We start from the raw sequence: 22,569 nt of genomic DNA, 5'->3' as shown, positions 1-22,569 counted from the left end.
CGCTTTCATTGATGCGTTTTGCACCCCGGGCGGGCCGTTGTTTTGATATTCCACCAGTGAGAAAAATAAATAAAAATAAAATAAAGTAATTCATTTTTTTATTTTTTGTATTTCGCGACCCACCTATCACATCTCTGCTCCCCACCAGTGGTGGGGTGGGACATCTCTAAGCAGTTGACCAATCACAACAGAGAAGGCCAGCTAACCAATCAGAGCAGACTGGGCTCTGGTTTCAGACAGAGGGTGAAAAGAGGTGCTGCAGCACAGGCAGTGTGAGAAAAATAAAGACCTTTTTCAACATTAAAGTCCCAGGGGAAACACAAAATAAATATATTAGTATGTAAGTATGAAAAGATAATACTGCAAACTATGTTCATACATTAGACTACATTTTATTCCGAAGTTAAAAAAAGTGCCCTAGTGTTACAAAATACAAAACGAGTAGAGCTGTAGAATATTTGATTCAATGTCTTGATTCTCTCTTAAGGTCTCTCGACACTCACCTTATATAATTGATTAAATAAATTATTAGATTAACATTGATTCTTCGTTTTTCATTTGTTGCAATAATGTCAGAAATCCCCTGAAGTCGTTTATGAGCCACATCTTATTGTCATGTCATGCAGTATTTCCCCCATCATAATTGAACACCTCGCCATGTTATATGTTTGTTTCACACTCTAGAAATGATGTTCATGTCCCACAAATGTGTTCAGCCCTGTGTGACATCGCAGTGATCAATTACCCCTCAGAGCTGTGTACACACAGTCCCACACTTCATACTAAACAACAAGAGACATTAAACCATTGTGGTTGTTGATGCTGTATACAAAAATGGGGCTTGTGACTGAAACACTTTCATTTGCCAGGATGTGATGCAGAGGTTATTACCTTTATACACTATCGGTGTTTATCACAGTTGCTGATGGCATTTATGGCTTATTACAAAATTCCCCCAAATGTAATTCCTTTAAATATTCTCTTTTAAATGTTTTAATTGAGAGTTACACTGATATGATCCAACATTTAGGGGTGACAGTACTCTTCCCATCTATTTTCATTATGTTTTTAGAGGTAAATATCTGGGGTTTTAACAATAAAATAATATGTTTCCTTTGTAAAATGTTGTTAAATCTCAAACGTTAGCTCGCCTCACTTACTGAAGTATAAAGCAGCATTATCTTTCTCAACACTGCACATGACCTTCAACCGGAGGCACTGAGATTGCTTTGAAGATTTTCCGCTATTAAATAGTTAATTACTCTAACGTCCTGTGTTTACAGCGCCATACGTTGTGTGAATCATTACAAATCTGTGTATTTTCTTGTGCATTCAGGTGATAGGTCAGACACAGGAATGTACTTTTTTCAAGGAGTTTACTTCATTTAAAAATGTTTTAAAAACCTGTAAGTCTGAATTGTGTTAACTTATGCATGCCCACTTTGATGTAAGTGTGCTCTTTCCGCATTAGCTGTTCTTATCGTTACTGAGCAATATTGCATAAACCTGTTCATGTTTTTATAACTGTTCGATAATGACCTGAGCATGACCTCTAAAAATGTTACAAAGTAGAATATTAACAAGGTTTATAAACTTAATTTTGATGCCAGACATCATTATATTTGAGTTTATTAGGATATAATATTTGCAGACACCAAGTTTCACTGATACATGGTGTGAGTGTGTGTACACAGAGTTATGATTCTCATAATTATTCTGCTCTATGCATATCAAGAGTTTGAAGATGTTAACATAATATGCTCATTTTCAGGTTCAAATGTGTATTTTGTGCTTCTAGTGTGTAGGAGAGAACCTTCCTCTGGATGTAACTTTGGGATTTTAGCTTTTGCAGACCATTTACATATAAAACCTATAAAACACGCTACAAAAAAGGGAAAACCCAAAAAGCATAATAGGCCCTCTTTAATAGTAACGGCATGTATGGCTTGCTACACTGATGTGTCTACCTTCCTCTCTTTCTGTAGGTGCAAACTGTATACACCTTACAAAAAGTATATATATATTATATTATGACTTATTAAATGTATAATACTTATGTTGAATGCTGTCTAATATATATATACTATTCCAATTACTTGTATATAGACTCTCCTTGCACTATTTCTATTCTATTTTTTTTGTATTACTTGCACTATTTTAACTATTTTGTCTCTTGTATTATGTTGCGACATCGGAGGAGCCTGTGACCTAAGATGTGCATTGACACATACACTGTAGCTATGTACATGACAATAAAAGCCTTGAATCTTTTGTGTTTCCTTCACTATCCACATGACAAACAATGTGATATTGTGGTTTTCTGTCCCTGTCCAACACAAATGCACAATAAAACACACACACACACACATTGTAAGCACTCACAGGACTTTTTCGGTCTCCTTCCTGCGCACAACAAGGCCAAAGGGTGCGGTCGTCATCGACAAGGTGTTGCTGATGGGGCTGGAGGGGTCGCTGTTGAGGCTGCTGATGTGCTCATGAGGGACTTCAAACCTCTGCTTGTGGGCATCAGTGATCTGAGCAGAGAGAGGAGAGACACACGCGTACAGGCAATGTGAGCGTGGCCTCGTACATCACTATTTGTGTCCTCTTTTGTTCCTCAGCAGTTGTGTTAAACGTGCTTTGATAAAAAATACTTTTGAACTTGATTTGACTGGACTAGATTTATCTGACAACTTCCTCTGTAGTTGTCTGAATGTGTACGAGTGTGTGGATGTAAGTGAATGTTAATTTGGGTGCGAGAAAGAAGGTGTGTAACGTAGATGGTGTTTGTCAGTGCGTACCTTAAAATGGAGTCGGTTGTTTGTCTGCATCTCTGCGTGGAAAGACAGCTCTGCTATATCAGCCCCAAACAAAGAAGGAGAGGCCATTCTCTTCAGACGGGCATTCATTACTGCAAAATAAGAATCAAAAAGGAGGGTAAAAGTTGTAATGAATTTTCACGATATATCACCTTTAACTTCTCAATCACCAGAATAATCTTTTTTATTTTCAAAGAGTCAATCAAAAACGACTTAAATCCTGGTTTTGGCGTTTTAGGGAAGTGATATTATTCACGTTTGATGAATAAACTTGGAAAATAAATAGATGTTTTCGTTTTTGTTCAACAACATTAAAAATGTCAGGAAATACCCCACTAGTGGATATCTGAAGCTTCTACGTGTCATAAAAACTGTGATTGCTAACAAGTGGCTACATATTAAACGTCATCACGCCGAACATTAGCCGCCATTATTTTAGCGGTGCTGACATGCAACTGTCATGTAGCTCATTACGTTTAATTTTAGTGATTGCATTCATTTGTGAGATTATTCTAGGGAACAAAACGTGAAAGTATCATAAATGTAATTTTTTGCCATATGTATTTTTTCCGCATCATTCCAAAATCCAATAGAGAAATCCCATAGTTAGTCGACCGAGCCCTTGCTATGCTAACTTCTGGATCAGCCTGTACAAATATATCATCAATCCACCACTCTATTAATATGTTTATATTTTGTTAGAAAACAAACACCTCAGAGTTAAAACCCAGGACAAATGGTGGTTTTATTGCGAGTTATAACCTGCTCGATGAATGCCGAATTCATCTTCAACTATTCATTTAATAATGGAGTACCCATGTTCGAAATAGTCTATTTCCTATTAAAGATGAAAAGTGAGTGGTCTATTAAACGATCACAATGTGCTCCACTGATATCTAGAAGCTCTAGAGAGTAAATGTTGGATGAGCTGTGCACCCGCTGCATTAGTTACCCAGACAACCTAAGTGCATTGAAATACAAAATTACAACATTTTATCTTAACATGACAAATACTTATTCATTACAATGATAAGTGAACTGCAACAATAAAGCAAACTACAGCAGTTTGAGCACTACACATAAGATTCATCACTGGGATGGGAATGCATTGGAACGCAGGTGTATTCCCAGGTTATTTATTTACCCGAATGTTCAAATTGTGCAATACGCTTACAGAGTCCACAGCTGCCTCGGAGGTAAACGTGGGTAATTTGCATAGTGGCCTTGAGCAATACCAAAGCAAAATGCATGTAAAAGTGTCTGAAGAGAGTTTATAGGGAGGGCTTTCATTTGTCTGTGATGGTTAAAGTCAAATTAAGGCTATAACAGAGTGGGCAAGATAAATTATGCTATTTAACTATTTCAATTTCGCTATTTACATAAAACATTGTACGTGTATTGTTCTTATGCTATTCAAACAATGTGCTTGAATCTAGTGCAATTTAGAGTGGATGGAAAGGTCTAATCTTGCTTGCTCTATACACAATAACTGAGATCACATAAGGCAGTGAAATCAAGCAGAAAATAGAAAAACCTGCATGCTGCAAAGTCAATCATGTTTTCTGATATGTCATCCATATTATATTTCACAGAGAAGCATGCCTTAGGCAGAGTGAGTTTTAAAAAAAAAACGATGTGAGCAAGACAGACGGACAGATTAAAAGAATGTGGATCGGTTGGATTTGGAAAATAAACTGTCTGAAAAAAATGTAATGTTTCCATCACTCAAAGAACGTGTGAGTGGTAGACGAGGGTGGAAATAAAATGTTACCGTGAGGATTGGGCTGCTCCATGGATTCCACTGTGTATCCATGGTTGGTTGAGAAGAAACACCAGGGGACGTTCCTCTCGTCCAGGGGGCCCCAGCAACATCCTCGCTCCTCACAACGCAGCTGTTCCAGCAGGGAGGTTGATGTTGTAAATCATTATCATCACCAGCATGGCCTTTATTATTGTCATTACTGCTACTATAAACATTGTTGTCATCATCATCATCATCATCATCACCGCTGTTTCTAATAATCATTAAAACCAGGTTAGCAAAAAGCATCAACAGCTATTTAAAACTGCTCTTCACGTAGCTCTGCATGTCGTCGTTTAGGTGCTTTTCTTTTCTGGAGATAGGCACTGCTCAATCCACTCCTCCATAGTAAGGCCAGCCCGGAGGTCGAAGTTCAGTAAGGGATAATGTGCTGCGAGGCGGTCATTATGGGTAAAAGAACACCCGACAGGCGGATCAAAAATAGTCCGTTGTTACCGTTTGAACTACGTAGCAACGGCAGGAACTGCTTCGATAGCGTGTTTGCGGACCTTTTTGATTACAGATTTGAAAACATCGTTGCTTGCTTTAAAAGTAGCACAATTCATTATTTCAAACCTTGGAAAGTATCTAGATATCCCTGTCCTAATGCCAAAGTAACTGCACACTGAATATGTTTTGCCGTTTGATGTCTATGTCTGGACCGTTGCATAAAAAGGAGGGTTTCTGCCCCGTTACTTCTCCGCTGTTTTCTTGTCCCAGTTTGAAAAGTTATACAGTTAAATTGACGTGTGATGTGAGCGTCCTTAACAACGGTCAATAAGTCCTTGCTACACATTATCCCTTACATGTTTCCATCTTAAGCTTTGTTAGTTATTTAGTTTCGTAACGGACGTGATGTAACAGTTGTAACGGTTGCAGCTTTTCTCAGACGCGGAGGGATACTGACTTGTTGTGAAAACACAAAAACTACAAAACTACAATTCTACCCGTGATATACGCTCATTATATCACGGCTAAGAACCAATCATATTGCTTGATTTGACTTGTCCGTTTTATAAATGGACTTATTTTATGTCCAATTACAAAACCTGAAAATCTCATTAGCTTGTGTTAACCTCAGATCTTATTTCAGGCATTGATCCAAAAACACATATAAAAAAAGCCTTTGAGACGAGAGATGCTAATGCTAACTTATGTCCTGGTATAGGACTCATTCCTGCACCACTCTAATCTGTTTACAGGTCCTGGAAAAACCTCGATAAACATTACTTTGAAAAAATAGTGGCTCATACCTTGGAGGCTCCAGCCTCAGGGAAGCAGTCTACTCTCTCAGCCAGAGGAATGTTAGGACACTGAGGAACGAATACTTCAGTAGATTCTGCCAAAAGAGGAAATGTTTACTTAAAACAGAAAATTAGAGTGAAAGCCCAATCTTACCATAATACACTAGTGATAGACTGCATACTCATTTGAGATTTATACTTATGTGGTTATATTACATTTTTCAATGATGGTTACCTGACCGTAAAAAAGGTGAATATAATGTAAAAATTATGCTAAAGGTCCCTGACAAATAATGTTGTTTTGCCAATAAGGGCAGTCAGACATATAATGCAAATGTTCAGGTTCATATTTGTATGTTGTGCCTCTACTTTGTCGAAAAGTTCTTTATTTTTCTCATACTGCCTGTGCTGCAGCAAATCTTTTCACCCTCTGTCTGAAACCAGACAGAGGGTCGTATTGGTTATTTGCACACCATTTACATGCACAAAACCCTGTCTAACACTCTACAGACAACGTTAAACCCCAAAAAGCCTAAGAGGGCCTCTTTAGCAATTTCTGAAAAATTGGCCAAGCTTAGTGAAGGTTTACTTCCTTTTTTCCTTGGTTGTGTTTAAGTTGTGTCCTTCACGTATTTGTTTGCGTGTTCACTTACCATCTTTAACGACTCCACCTTCTCCGGTGACGAACAGAACTATGAGAGCGATGGCTACCACCAACATCAGTGAAAACATGACCATTAATGTCACCTCCAATCCAGAGAAGCGCCTTTTCCCCATCTGACACACATAAACACATGCATACAGGGAGAGTGATTACAAAGGCCAACATCATTAACACCCAATAATGACTCCCAGTTTACTTAAGGCAAGGTCTCAAAGGTCTCAGAAAACGTCCCCGCTTAATTAGACCCATTGGCTAGATACACATGCATACACACATGCACCAAACTATAGTAAAGAGATATATTTTTCTTGCATTGACCTTGGACTCAGAGAAGTATTTCTGCAGTAAAAAAACAAGAAAAATAACAGGACTTTTCAAAAAGAGAAACAGAGAGTCGTACAGAACTACCAGGCCAGGCCAGTCTTTGCAAAGGCACTGCTCATATCACTCAAGCAATTAGGCTCCGCTCCAATGTACTCCTGGAGACAAAAACAAGGTGAATGTCTTCATGTGTGTGTCTATTTGGGTGAAGGAGAGGCTTATAGCCATCCTGGCAAATGTGCTGTGAAGAGCAGGCGAGGGCAAAGAGAGATGGAGAGTCAAACGTGTGCATGCCCCCCTGCACACCATAAAGAAGCAGAATCACCTGCAAATGTAACACTGAGCAAACACATTCACATTGGCCTCTTTCTTTCTCCATTAGAGTACACTGGGCTCCTAAAAATAGCTTCCACCCATAACGGCATATCGTTTTACTTCTCCAGACACACAGAGATTCTGATATGGGCACTTGCACACTTTTCGGCTGAATAGTTGACGTTCCCAGCAGAGCAGGTGATTTAAAATGATCTGATAGTTCATTTGAACTTTAGCTTAACGCATTTAGATACATAGAGACATATCTCTCTAAAAGTTAATGTCAGCAGAAGAGGAGGTTTGTCGCCTGTAATTATATTCAACACCGGCATAAGGAGACGTGGATCAGTGCAGGGGACTTCTGAATAAAGAAATCTGTCAATGCATCAGTATTCAAAGCCCTTCTTTAGACATCTGTTCCTCAGGGCTACACTGCAATTAACAGTGGGTTATTTACTCTGGTAGCAAAGCACTATACTTAACCAACAGTATCATTAACAAAATTGGTCACAATCCGTCAACAGTTATGCAGATAGAGCTGCATAATACAGACATCTCTGCAAGCTGTAGGAAAGTCTAGGTCCAGGCTCTTTGTCTGAAACAATAGATGTTATCTTTTCATAACAGTGATGCGTTAACTTTAAAGCTATTACAACAGAATCCCATCAGCATCACAATCATCGTCTAACATTGACAAATCCTAAAACTCGAATACTAAATCAGAATTGGTTTTATTTTAATTTCAACAGGTAGATTGTTTGCAGCTGCAGTCTTACCTTGGCTCTCACCAATGATCAGGGCAAAGTGCTTCTGAGTTCAAGTGGGATAGCACCTTTTGAACCACAGTAAGTATTGCTAGGCTCACTACTCCTTCAGTGTGTGTGTGTGTGTGTGTGTGTGTGTGTGTGTGTGTGTGTGTGTGTGTGTGTGTGTGTGTGTGTGTGTGTGTGTGTGTGTGTGTGTGTGTGTGTGTGTGTGTGTGTGTCAGTCTGATCATGCACACCCTGAAGCCATAAAATGTCAGATAACACTGTAGAGTGAAACAAAAAAAAACAGAATCCTAAAATCCCCATATCGGCTTGTTACAATCTGGCGATCATGTTTGATGAGTTTATGAGTGAGCGTGTGTGTGCGCAGCGGATTATTATTCACTGAAAGATTAGGGTACATTTATTATATATTAATATGATGTTTGTATGTAACCTGTGACTCAGCTAAAGTTATCTTCACTTATCTTCACCCCGAAGTTAACATATCACTCATTAACACACATATACACACACACACACACACACACACACACACACACACACACACACACAATTGGCAGTATTTATGTCAGTGTTTGCAGTGGAAACAAGCTTTAGAAACATTATAATTAAAAAAATTATAATACCTTTACAATATTATGTATAATGTATTGCCATTCAATCCTATGTGAGCCTGGCCATTATTTTGTATGTATGTATGTATGATACTGGTTTCCCCATGTCTGTATAGTTATATGAGGCAGGCATCAGGCATGGTAACCTTACACGTTCATCAAATGGGCTTCTTATGCTAAGTGATGTTGAGAGGCATTCTGGACAGATGTTGCAAATGTGTAAATGCCTTCATCTCTCCAATATGGACACATAATCATTACTCCTTCCAACGTTCAGTAAGCAGTTTATGGGAATAGACATTTACCGTCTGATTTTATGAATACATCCAATGTCTATTTGCTCTAACATTGACATACTGATAGGTTAAGTTAGTGATTGTTCTTTCCCATTAAACTAAGTAACAAGAAAAAATTGGCTGCAGCAAACTGAACATGAGATCAAACACAAGGAGAATCAGACTTCCTTAGCATTTCTCTGATTCCCAATCAGTTCAACCACTGACTGATCTCTATGGGTGAAGGAGCGGCACGAGTAAGAGGTGGTTAAACCTTTGTCCCACTTGTTCATAAATTCTCATTCATGAGTGTTTATTATGGACAGGTGTTAGCTTACGCTACTTAACTGCAAAGTGCATAGGTTATTCTTCTTCTGGCATTTTTACACCATCTTTGTCTTGTAACAATGCCTCCCAGGTTTTCTGGGGTGAAGACAGATGATTGCACTCTCTGCTGTGACATGAACCCAATGCCACAATCATCATTATGTAGCAAGCCAGCAGAAAAGATTAACAATGCTCGTCTCCTCTCTGGCCTTTACACATGTGGAAGACGTCGGGACCATTGATGTACAAAGAGAACTGGATACAGCGTTGGAGGCGGGTCTGCGTTCATTCCAATGAAAGTTGCTTTGTGGCGCATGAAGCCAAGGCTCTGGAGTACAAAAATACCCAGCTTTTCCAGATTAAGCCCATAAAGCATGCATATATTTATGCTTTCCTTAAAGCCCCTGTCACACTGTCCCGAAATTGACACCCGATGGACACACGATAAAGGAAATGTTCAAATTCGGCTGTGATCGTAGCAACATCGGGCCATTCGTGAGGGCATCTAAGCCATCGTATGACCGCCGGTGGAGTTTCTCAGGCTCTGGCAGCAACTTCGTGAGCAGCAACTTCGTAAGGCATCGTGAGGGCATCTTGTCAAATCGTGTCATCTTCGTGTTATCATCGGTGCATTCGCCCTCACTCTGATCGGGGCGAATGCCCGATGGCACCGATGATAACAAGATGCCCTCACGATGGCCTTACGAAGGGCAAAATTGACACACGAATTCAACACGAAAATGAACCTTCGCAAGGTCCTTCGGCAATTTTTTGGCATGCCAAAGATTTTGCCACCGCTCACGAAGTTGCTGCCGGAGCCTGAGAAACTCCACCGGCGGTCATACGAAGGCTTAAGATGCCCTCACGAATGGCCCGATGTTGCTACGATCACAGCCGAATTTGAACATTTCCTTTATCGTGTGTCCATCGGGTTGTTTTATTGCACAACAAAATCATGTAAATATATTATGTAAATAACCCAATTTGTGTTCTGTGAAACTAAAAAGGATATAATATATTATTTTGAAGGACAGTTGACAGAAAGTTGTTGTTGTTATGGAAACAACATTACGGAGAAAACGTAATATTTTCTACATATAACGACGGATAAAGTAAAGAACAAAGTCTGAAGATATCAGTACAGTATCATAGTACTGTAACATAATTGTTTTTGGTACTTTCATTGCAGTTGTATGTCTTAAATGTAATGTAAATGTTGCCTTCGTGTGTGGTTCGGGGCCATCTTCGTGCAAAATTCACAATTCCATATTCGTGTGTCCATCGGGTGTCAATTTCGGGACAGTGTGACAGGGGCTTAAACCCTACCTCCAATGGACTCCGTCATAACAGCGTCTCAGAGAGAGGAAATAACTCTGGATTCAGCTTTTAGAGCATTTTACAACTTTTAGGACCTTTAGATAAGGGCTAAAGTGTTTGCACTGTATTGAACAGAGGGCCAAAAAACACATTTTTGAGATCTGACCGAAATAAAAAATGTTTGTTCTGAGATAAAAGTCAAAATGCTGAGATCAGAGTCAGAACCCTGAGAAAAATAGTTAGATTTCTGAATCCAGACTTCAAATAGCTTTGGGTCAGATTTTATAGACATGAGGCCTTAATCCTCTTCCGTTATACTGGGCCAACACATCCTCACTCCCAGGTCGGCCTATGTTGACGTTATGTCAAGTCCCCTGTCGGCTTTTTCCAACGCAAGGGGGGGGGCCTTAGCGGCCATTTACAACGCAAGGGGGGGGGCCTTAGCGTCCATTTTCAGCTTTCCGGGATGTCCATATGCTTCTATGGACGCTCATGGAAGCACGGCGTTCGTTTGTGTCGACTGCCCTTAAAGGCAATGTGAGCGTCCATTCTCATTGGATAACGGAGAATTGTACACCCGGAAGTAAGTATTCCCCTTACTGTCGATTGATTTTACAGTGATATCTGCACTACTCATCGACTAAAAAACACCAGATTATCCTTGTTAATTACACAACATTGATTGGTTTAAATTGTGTGCAATGCTTTTGTATTTTTCCCCTTCGATTCGGAGAAACAAATGTTTTTTCGGAGTAAAGGATGGCAGAAGACACTACACTACCCAGAATCCCCAGCTATCGTTTGGACTACACCATGTGCTCTGTTTGACAAACCCCGTGATAGTCCTCAAGCTCTGTGATTGGAGAGTGTGCTCCGAGGGTTACGCCGAGCCTCGAACAGCACTTGAAATGGGATGGAATCACGGCAGACTGTCCAAAACTGGATTTGAACGGGTCCACCGCCCCTCCCCCACCCCGTCCCCAGAACTACAAATGCTGGCTATTCTGTTTCGCAACATGTTCTGTATCTATGGCACGTCTCTACTGGGAGTTGTAGTTTTAAAAGACGTTTTCATATTTCCCATAATAAGAAGTTGCCAGTATTAAACTGTGTACATCCCTGGAGGTTTAGAGGATAGGAAACACTCACATTTAAAACATATAATTAATAAATGGGTGAAAATTGCTTGTGCCCATAATGGGCAGCATTATATATACACACAGCTAAGGTCAGAAGAGCTTTATTTAACAGCTGGTCTTATGTTTGTGACCCCTGTTGTTAATTGATAACATTACATTACATTAATTGATAAGCCTGAAACATGCACTTGTTAAGGTTCAGAGGCACATTTTGCAAATATGGCAGTAGCCATCGATCAGCTTAAGATAATATATACTTTATTGATCTCAAGTTGGAACATTTGCGTTACATCAGCATGTGTTACAGTTAAATATGCAGTGGTGTTTATTTATAAATCATTTAGTATAATCACACAAATTCTGTGTTTTATATTCAACAATTCTGTGTTCTTTATTTATTGATTGTTCAATACCTGACAAGGTCGGAGATGAAATATCTACATACATCTTATAAGAGTATAATACATTATGTATAATATCAGTTAAAATAAGTGCTTCAACATAGTTAACATTGCTGGAGGTACGCACAAATATTGATAGATGTCTTGTAATGCAATATTGAGGAACCTGCGACCCAAGTTTTTCATTCAATGCATAACTACACCGTAGTTGTGTAGGCCTATATGATATGTCAATAAACCTTAGAAAATCTTGAAATCTTGAAAGGGATGTGCAAAATAGTCATTATATACAGTCTTTAATTAACTATTAGTAGAGAATAACGAGTAATGAATATACTTTATAGGGATCCTATTAATATCTAATAATAAAAATAATGAAATTCAATAACATGCTTTAACCACTAGGTGTCCCTTTATATCAGCTGTGCACCTTTATGGTGTAAATACAGCCTATCTACCAATTGGATCAAATATAAAAGTCAGCCGAATTAGTGTTGATACTGCAAGGAGACGTATTGTGTGAAAATAAATGTAAGATGTTGTTTAATTGCTGATATATTTATGATCCACGTCACGTTTTCAGTTCCTCATGTTTGTCTAGAAGTCTTCTCATCAGGGCTATATACATAGAGAACTACGGCAGATATGTAATATTTAATGCAGCCGAACCGTGTATTACAATGCCGTTATGTGATGACTTCCAAAGAGAAAAGCAAGCACACTCGGAATAAAGTATTATTGTATTTTTTTTTAAATGTTTTCGGTCTGTTTCCGTTATTTGTTAATGACGATGTGCTGTGAGATGTGAGACTGGAATTGCACAGGGGAAAATAACGTAGGCTATCTTTAGATGCGGATTTTGTTAAACTAATATGTTTGCTCTGTGGACCAACACTATACATTGACGAGGAAGGGGGTAGCAATAAAGATAACACCATTAAACAGTTACACAACATAACAGAAATAATATCGATAGCAGCGTCCCTAGCAACCACCTTGGTAACAATGAAAACTTCCTGAAGTAATCTTCGCAATAACTAGCAAACTAAAGATCATGTACATCCACTGCACACATAATCTGAAATAACAACTCATATTTCTCGCATCAAATGACATCAAAACGCATTTTAATGGCTAAACTAACTTTAAAATAGGCATTTTCCACCGAGAATAAAACGAAGTTCGGCCATGTTTATTTTTCTGCAGGGAGAAATTTGAAGATCACGTGACGTCAAACAGAGCACATGGTGTAGTCCAAACCAGAGCCATATAATAGAAGAGTTACGACAACGGAAGTCCAAAAACGGTTATCGTCACGTGGTTCATGTAGAAGAGGATCGTTCCCCGGAAGTTCATGGCGGGCAATGTGAATGCATTGATAACAGGAGATAGAACTACGATTTTTGGTAATTATTAGTGAATAAAGGTTTTGATTTGCAAAATGTATACAACAAATCGATATGTGTATGTATTTACATCAATATGTTTTAAAAAATAAAATAGAATTTGCTGGATTAGTGTGAACAACTAGTTTACATGTTAGGCTAACAGTGCCTTGGTTAAAGAGCCTGTTGCTGTTTATTTATAGCTTTGAATTCTTTAAAACCAATATTATCTTCTTAAACCTGTATGGTAGTCAGGAGCATATCACTTTCTAATGTTTATTGATATATTTAGAGAGAGGGGATCTAAAGTAATGCTTTAAAATTCAGATTAGATTAATGTCTACCATTTTCTTAAAGTCATGGTAGTTTCAGTAATCCCATGGTAATTGAGGACACAAGTTATCTAAATGACTAATGTCATCTTTATGGCTTTCAGAAAGGACAGGAGACCGACAGGTGACTATCAAAGGACTAGCAGCAGCATGATGATGATGATGATGTTAAATGTGTTGTTTTAGGAACATCCATTGCAAATACATGGAATTCAATAAACATTGAATAGCATATCATGCAGTTTGTCTGTGCCTTTTCCTCCGTGTTGTCCTGGTTTGCTGTGCTGCCTCCTAGTCGCCACCATGGTTTGCTGTGCTGCCTGGGGATGCTCCAATCGCTCAGAGAAAGGAGTACAAATGTACAGTTTCCCTACTGACACAGAGCGGAGGAAGCAGGAGCAATTTCACGACCAACAGCAACAAAATATGTGATTTATATACAAACACTGCATTTGCACTTTTTCACAAAACGAAAACCACACCATTGGGAAAGCTTAATGTTTTGTTTAATACAAAAAACAGGGAAAGGCTTGAAAAACACAGAGTTGAGACTCAGGGTGCAGGGTGAGGGTCTCAGTGCAGGTATTCAGGCTCCATTGAATCCCCCTCTGGTTCTTGTGCTGAAAGAGGGATAAACAGACAGGAGAAAGGGTTATACACACACAGCACACCTATTGGATGGGAAATTGCCTTGGGGAGATAAGGTGTGGTCTTTGTTCCCAACTGAAGTTATAGAACTTTATTATTTGTGAGTTTAACAAAGTATGACAAATGGCATCAGTAACATATGTGATATGAATTTCTATAAAGTTGCCTCACATTCTTGGTCATATTGTATATACAGTATGTAATGAGTATAACATGTCCAGTAAGTATAAAGTGTTTCCTAATACTGTGTATTCAACCACTATGGAATATGTATGTGGGCAGACAAGATTCAGACACAGTTGTTCTGTGTGTGAAGTAACCTCAAGTCACTCCGCAGGCACATTTTGATGCAGACCAGTTTGTCAAGACAAAAAAGGGCAAGACTAGGCTGAGAGCAGAGGCTATACCCACCATCTTTGTGCATCGCCCTGTGGTCAAAAAGAGAAGGGCCCCTGCACCACGATTCACCCCGGGACCTGTATCTACAAAGCCCATAGCTCATGATCACAGCTATAGTGTGAAAGGTGACACAGGTATAATAAGTATGAACTCTTAGTAACAAAAGTAATATTTCTTATTTTTAAGTGGTATAATATTTTAAATGTTCGAACATTTACAGTGCCATGTCTTCTACTTACATTAGTCTCAAAGATTGAGGGAAGAAGGGAAGGGATCACTGCCCTCCACCTGCCAGAGGAGCGCAAACAACAAAAACAAGCAAGGTGTCCCGTCATGTACCTGGAAGTTTGGGTTGGCAAAATGGAGTAAGAAAGGGACTTGAAAAACCTTGGTGGCTGTCTACTCATGTTGTTACAGTTGTCTTGGTTACAGCTCTCAAGTTTTTTTGTGTGCCATTTCCACATCTTTAGAAAATATGAAAAAATTGAAGTGAAATCAACCTCATCTCTGGAGAAGAAACTTCGATTTCTCTGCCTTGTGAGTTTGCAGTCTTGCAGTTTTGCTCCTCCACCTGTAACATCACTGCCCCTCCACCTGCCATACAGTAGGTTACTAACAATATTACTTATATAATACAGTGATAGAATACATGTTTAGTATGCTTACTTATATAAAACAGTAGTATTAAACTTACCTTGTGTTTTCACACTCACTTAAGTCCCTCTCCCTTTGCCATCAATCCAAAATCAGCTGAGCTGCAACATTATACAGGCAGGTAATAATCAACATAATCACAAGGACACAATATGGCTCTGCTAAAAACACTCACTCTTACACGCACCAAAGTTATATTTATCTAATATTTAACTCCCTCCACCCCCGCATACAATCCTGTTTAGAAGCCCCTCTTCTCTAATTCAACAACGTTGGACCAAATGACATTAAGAGAACGGAATTTACAATTAAAAGGTTGTTCAACGTCTGTTGCTAACTTGCTTCGGTATCCTAGCTTGATCTGTTATCTGTAAACGTTCCCTAAATCTACTGATTTAGGGATAATCCACTGACATCCTTTAATACACATGTTAATTTGAATCAGATGTACTGATAATATCCGCAATATAAATCTTTAAACTTCTTCTTACCTTTAAAAGTCCGTCACGAACGGTTATTATGCTGCAACTCTACCGCTCTGCTAGCCTTGGCGCTAACTTCCGGGGAACGAATGAGAGGCTCCACGATCCGCCATTGCTGTAAAAAAGTGGTCCATTGGAGTGAACGGAGATGTCATAACTCTTCTATTATACGGCTCTGGTCCAAACGATAGCTGGGGATTCTGGGTAGTGTAGTGTCTTCTGCCATCCTTTACTCCGAAAACATATTTGTTTCTCCGAATCGAAGGGGAAAAATACAAAAGCATTGCACACAATTTAAACCAATCAATGTTGTGTAATTAACAAGGATAATCTGGTGTGTTTTAGTCGATGAGTAGTGCAGATATCACTGTAAAATCAATCGACAGTAAGGGGAATACTTACTTCCGGGTGTACAATTCTCCGTTATCCAATGAAAATGGACGCTCACATTGCCTTTAAGGGCAGCCGACACAAACGAATGCCGTGCTTCCATGAGCGTCCATATAAGCATATGGACATCCCGGAAAGCTGAAAATGGACGCTAAGGGCCCCCCCCCTTGCGTTGAAAATGGCCGCTAAGGCCCCCCCCCCTTGCGTTGGAAAAAACCGACAGGGGACTTGACATAACGTCAACATAGGCCGACCTGGGAGTGATGATGTGTTGACTGGGCCGTTGATTTGTTTAAAAAAACTGCTCATTTACAGGTGTCTCTTTTCCAATGTAAGACAATTGGAAAAAGTATTCTTGGCCCCAATGATAGATAACAAGACACAGAAGTTTAGTACAACTGTTTGGCTGTGGCGCAGTGGATTAGTGCATTGGTGTTCGGATCACAGGTTCAAACCCCACTGCAGTCAGCATGTTGTTGTGTCCCTGGGCAAGACACTTCACCCCAAACTGCTCCTGTGGCGGACACAGTTTTGAGTATGTAAGTCGCTTTGGATAAAAGCGTCTAACAAGTGACATGTAATGTAATGTTTGGCCACCATAGTAATTTGCTTCTACGTCTGCTTCATTTTGTGGGCGCTTAAGTGGGAGAGGAATGTTAAGCTCTGGTTTTGCATGATCTCTATGGACAGATATCCATCCATTCAAAGGCACTCTGTAGCCTAGTATGTCATTCCACTAAACAAAATGCAGAGGATCAACTAAATGAGCTATTCCCTATCTAGGGACCCAATCATCTGCTCTTCCAACACACATCTTGATTTCCATAGACGATCGAAGAAGCCAAGATGAGCTCTGAGTGTGTGTGAGTAAGTCCATGTAAATGAGACTGTTAAAAGACAAAGGGCTTTCATATCTGTAGTCATAATTTGGCTAAGAAACCTACAAAGACTGACTGCAGGAACGTCTATTGTTTGCTTTTGCACGTGCATGGGGGTGCAGGCGTCCAAGTCCGTCTCTGGTCATTCTGCTCACTCCTTTCTCTCCCTACAAATCCAATTCCACTCTGCCACTGCCAATTTCAGGTGCTCTGCCTCCAGAAAGCAGCGCCAGCCGATTTCAATAGAACAAACTGAAATTGGCAATTCACTCCCCCGTATCGATCCAGTCACTTTAAGAGTAGGCACTCAACATTGAGAGCTGCCAACCAACCAAGATTATGTATGTGTGTTCATGCGTGTGTGTGTGTGTGTGTGTGTGTGTGTGTGTGTGTGTGTGTGTGTGTGTGTGTGTGTGTGTGTGTGTGTGTGTGTGTGTGTGTGTGTGTGTGTGTGTGTGTGTGTGTGTGTGTGTGTGGGCTTTTGTTTGTGAGCATGTGGGAATCCTTGCCAGTATGCAAGTGAATCAATACCTGGATTGTTTACCTGAAATCAGAAAACAAGACTTTCTTTACTGGTATCATTTAGACTTGAAGCACATGTGCTGCTATGGATTTCTTTTTCGACTCTTGCTTTGTTTCCAACATCTTAATGACCATTTGGTCACCCTTGAATCACAATGAAACACTCTCAAGGTCAATATAATAACTGTTTATGGTGTTTTTTACCCAGCCCATTTACTCTTTCACAGTTTTAGTCAATGCGTAAAATTATATTTTAGGCCCAATGAAGTCACATGATTGACACAGATGTTGTAGTACCGCCGTTTGGTCACTATGAAAATCAATACCTGGATTGTTTACCGGATATGCGAATACAAGACTTTCTTCACTGGTATCATTTACAGTAGATGCAAACAAAATGCTCTGCCATGGATGTTTATTATCATTATTAGGGGATTTGTATTACTTTTGCAACGTTTTTATCATCTAAATCAGTGTTTCTCAAACTTTTTCATACCAAGGACCACTTAACCAATAAAAAAACACTCGCGGACCACCTAACTCCACAAATATCCCAAAACACATCGTTTTTTACAAATCACCTGAAAATTGTACAGAAGTGGCAACATGTGTGATGAAGGTGCTTATCTGGGCTATATCATGCAATCGAAAGTGAAACTTAAGCTCGTTTCATTGCGGAGATATTCCCGCGAGAGTGCGAACAACTTAAATAAATGTATTTATTTCAAATGTGAAATTGTACCAATATACTCACGGACCACTAGGGGGTGCTCACGGACCACCAGTGGTCCGCGGACCACACTTTGAGAAGCACTGATCTAAATGAACACTTTGTAACTCTCGAATTACAATAAAACGCTTAGGGTCAATTTAACCCTCCTATTTTCTTCGTTTCCCCCCCTTACTTTGGTGTTCGCGGTCAAATTTGACCGGTCCTGTTTTAACTGCTATTACATTAACACAAAAAACATTAATCATCACCAAATTTCATTTAACACCCTTTCAAACTGTAAATATTGTATCAGACTACCGGTATACATGAAAAACTGCAGTAAATATACAAAGAATAGACACTGAACATGTATTGCGTGTGCCAGGTGTGATCCATGTGGGGGGATGGGCACATAAGAGCGGGAAATGTGTCAAATTGTTCTGTGTGTGTTTGTGTTTGTGTGTGTGTGTGTGTGTGTGTGAGTGCCAGGTGTGATTCACATGGGGGGATTGGGCACATAAGGGGGGGGGACACATCTAGAGTATGTGTGTGTGTCTGGATCTTTGTGTGTGTGTGTTGTATCTGATCCGGATGGTTACTAATTCCTTTTCTTTATGGCGGCCATTTTTGACCGGGAACACCATGGATGTTACAAAGTTGACTAAATCATCCAAAATTCAATGAAAGTGGTGATCAGCAATTTCATATGTTCAAATGTCTACTGGGAAGGATATCATAAAGCCTTAATGCAATCGAGTGTAAAACAAAAAAGTTATGATTGATGAAAGTAGTAAATCGGTCAGATTTGACCCGAAGACAACAGGAGGGTTAATATCTGTTTTTAAAATGTTTTTTTTTCTGGCCCATTTGCTCTTTCCCAATGTAAATCAATGAGTGAAAGTCTTTTGGGGGCTGATGTAATCACATGATTGACAGAAAAGTTGTAATACCTTTTTACTGGTATTATTAAAAAATTATTTATTTTTCTGGTCTATATGACTTTTGCAACTTTCCAACATCTAAATGACCATTGTGTAACCTTTGATACACAATAAGACACTCAACGTAATATACGTTATAGGTTAGTATTGATTTTTATCTGGCCTTGGCTGGCTATGATCCTCTACAATAAATAATTTTCCCAGTGATAAATGCTATTAATATTTAATCATGCATATAAAGCTTTATGTATATGACGACTCAGGAATAATACTGTCATGCACTCTTATATAATGCTTGAGAAAGGAAACCATGCTGTTATATATTTTTTTTTCAAAAAGTAATTGACCTTTTACATTTATCCATCAAATCTCTCCATGTATTGTTACAACAATAATTACCATGCATTTGCCAGATTTGAAAGCTCTCTCTGCATGTCAGTCATGAATTAGAGTAGATTTGTAATAATTTGTTGGCGCAAATCAGTATTTTTTATCCTTGAATTGCTAAACAAGTGTGCATTAATCCCCCTACTCGCACCCCCTTCTAATTATTGGTTTCATTTTATACTAGAAAAAAACTGAAGTTAAAGATTTGTTGAGTGTTATTGGCTAGCTGCTGTGTGGAGTGTATAATTACTGATTTCATTTATAATAATTATAGTTATTGAGTGGAATCCATGTGTTCATGCTGTCTCCGCACTCTCTATTCCATATAGTAATACATGGACATTGTTTCAACCCTTACTGTTTGCTCTTTGCTAGCTAGCTTTGGCTGTTAGGTGCACACATGATCCAGAGTAGCAGAGCTGGAATTACAAGGGAAATACAGGTGGCCTACTGAGAGTCTTGTCTTTTAACATTAAAACAAATCTGACAGGTGTTTCAACGGCTCAACGTAAACCAGATTCGACACAAGCACTCTTCATTCAGACTTTGCAGACTCCTGCTGTGAGCTTGAACTCTGTATCGAGTCTTTTTTCTGCAGAAAAGCTTATAAAAGCCCTATCATGCATTTTGGGGTTTTCCGTTCCTGTAGGTGTTACATAGACTTTCTGCATGTAAACTGTCTGCTAAAGCTAACATCCCTGTGTTCCCTCAAGAAGGAGTTTATCTCCGACACCCTTATTTATTTCCTCAACGCTTCTATTGGCTAAGCTCCAAGCTGTTGACCAATCACAAGAGTCAATCAGAGCACGGGGCTCAACAAAGGGTGAAAAGAGGTGCTGCAGCACAGGCAGTATGAGAAAAATAAAGAGCTTTTTGAACATTAAAGCATGGAGACATGTCCCAGTAGAGGGACGATGAATACAAGAATGTACGTGAAATGAGCATAATGTTATTTGTAAATATTCAAAGACAATCTATTGACTTAAAATGTTATGTCTTTAAGATATTTCCAAAACAATGTAGAGTCTGTTGCAACCAAAGCTTTTCCAAACACCAGTTTGTCACATTTGGTGTCACTAAACGGTTACATCCAGATCATGGAAAGGTACCACTGCTCAGAGACCCCGTTGTCGGGCCTCATTCATTAGAGGTAAAAAACAACAATCTGTGTTCTCTGTAACTACTCTGTGTGAGTCTCCTACTCACGTAAATGCATTTGCTTAACAAAACGTCAGTGGACCAATCATCACATCTTTCTGTTTCCAATACACACTCTGGTGTTGTAGTACCTTCACCTCAAATGTAACCCTAGTGATGAAGATCCAAGGAATCTGCAATTAGCAAGTTGTTTCCTTGAATGTAGGTCTGTGTCCTTAACAAGCATCTATGTTTTGATGGTAGCCTAATAGGGAGGGGATGTAATTACAGTCCAACATGCTACTCAACACTCAGACAAGCTCCAATTAACCCGCTGTCTTGGGCTTGTATGTGAAAATGAGAGCTTGTTAGCGGTCTGTAGGGATGGTAGAAGAAAGTGTAGAGGAAATCTTCACATCTCAAACATTCAAATAATAACTGATGTGATTATGGTTGCTGATTTGTGTCTTTTTGTATTGGTATTTTATTTTCCATTACAGTCTGATGTTTCTTCCACATGCGTCACCCACACAGTATTCTGTAATAGGGCTTGTAATGCCACAGAATAACGTTTTGTGTTAGAAAAAAGGATTATCTTCGCCTTGAGTCACACAGAAATAAACAACCCGGTATCACGGCAAGACGTGAACATGTGACGATTTACCATGCTGGGAGACGTGAAGATGTCACGATTTCGTCCCTTCGAACGTGACAGTTACACGGTATTGTTAACCCATGTTAACCAGTGGAGAGATAACCGGAAATACCAAGCAAATGCTACCCCGACGTAATGATTTATTTTGTAATAGTCACACTCGATTACGCCGATGTTCTTGTTGCCCCAGCTGGTCGACACCTCTTTTAGCAGAAACAAAGGCTACATTAATGTATTACATCGATGTTAATCCATGCGTGTAGATAATCCGTTAACGGACGTGACGTTGTGCGATTGAGTTGCCAGGCAACAGCTTCGGTTCATGTTAATTTACAAACTCTTCAACTACAACCGTAGTTATATTTAAAAATATGTTAGAAGGCCTCACGAAATACTTTAATGTACATTAAAATGTAAATGTGAAGGAATGTGTGTATAACAAAATACATCGGTCATAAACGAAACCGGAAACAGACGTAGACAAGATCCTCAGCTCGAAGATTGGATGGTTTAGCCGAAATGCATGCTGGGATTTGGTGTTTATGTGATGTGAAATCTGAAAACTTTTTTAAAAATACAATAATACTTTATTCCGAGTGTTCTTGCTTTTCTCTTTGAAAGTCATCATATAACGGCATTGTAATACAGGGTTCGGCTGCATTAAATATTACATATCTGCCGTAATTCTCTATTTATAGAGCCCTGCTGAGAAGACTTTAGACAAACAGGAGAACTGCCGCCAAAACTGAAAACGTGACGTGGATCATAAATATATCAGTAGTTAAACAACATCTTACATTTATTTTCACACAATACGTCTCCTTGCAGTATCAATACTAATTCGGCTGACTTTTATATTTGATCCAATTGGTAGATAGGCTGTATTTACACCATAACGGTGCGCAGCTGATAGAAAAGGACACCTGGTGGTCAAAGCACGTTATTGAATTGTATTATTTTATTATTAGATATTAATAGGATCCCTATAAAGTATATTCATTACTCGTTATTCTCTACTAATAGTTCATTACAGACTGTAT

The 22,569-nt window shown here is 39.2% G+C and overlaps 1 protein-coding gene across 2 annotated transcripts in view; it reads right to left on the bottom strand.

Moving 5' to 3' along the window:
- The window catches only part of si (sucrase-isomaltase (alpha-glucosidase)), a 127,096-nt gene that overhangs the window by 101,519 nt on the left and 3,008 nt on the right, over positions 1 to 22,569 (bottom strand). Inside the window, exons 1-6 of one of the 2 annotated variants that reach the window (XM_034234027.1) lie at positions 7,941 to 8,046; positions 6,518 to 6,641; positions 5,874 to 5,959; positions 4,591 to 4,711; positions 2,802 to 2,911; positions 2,383 to 2,534 (exon numbers count right to left, since the gene is read on the bottom strand). In XM_034234027.1, coding sequence (XP_034089918.1) covers positions 2,383 to 2,534; positions 2,802 to 2,911; positions 4,591 to 4,711; positions 5,874 to 5,959; positions 6,518 to 6,641 — 593 coding nt within the window. In that variant the 5' untranslated portion in view covers positions 7,941 to 8,046. Of the gene's footprint in view, positions 1 to 2,382; positions 2,535 to 2,801; positions 2,912 to 4,590; positions 4,712 to 5,873; positions 5,960 to 6,517; positions 6,642 to 7,940; positions 8,047 to 22,569 lie in introns of those variants that run through there. The other variant, XM_034234033.1, reaches the window with a different exon arrangement.

Source organism: Gymnodraco acuticeps, unplaced genomic scaffold (assembly GCF_902827175.1).
Source record: "Gymnodraco acuticeps unplaced genomic scaffold, fGymAcu1.1, whole genome shotgun sequence".
Lineage (NCBI taxonomy): Eukaryota > Metazoa > Chordata > Actinopteri > Perciformes > Bathydraconidae > Gymnodraco > Gymnodraco acuticeps.
The sequence above is the reverse complement of the archived record's forward strand: the minus strand, read 5'-3'. Positions and strand labels throughout refer to the sequence as shown.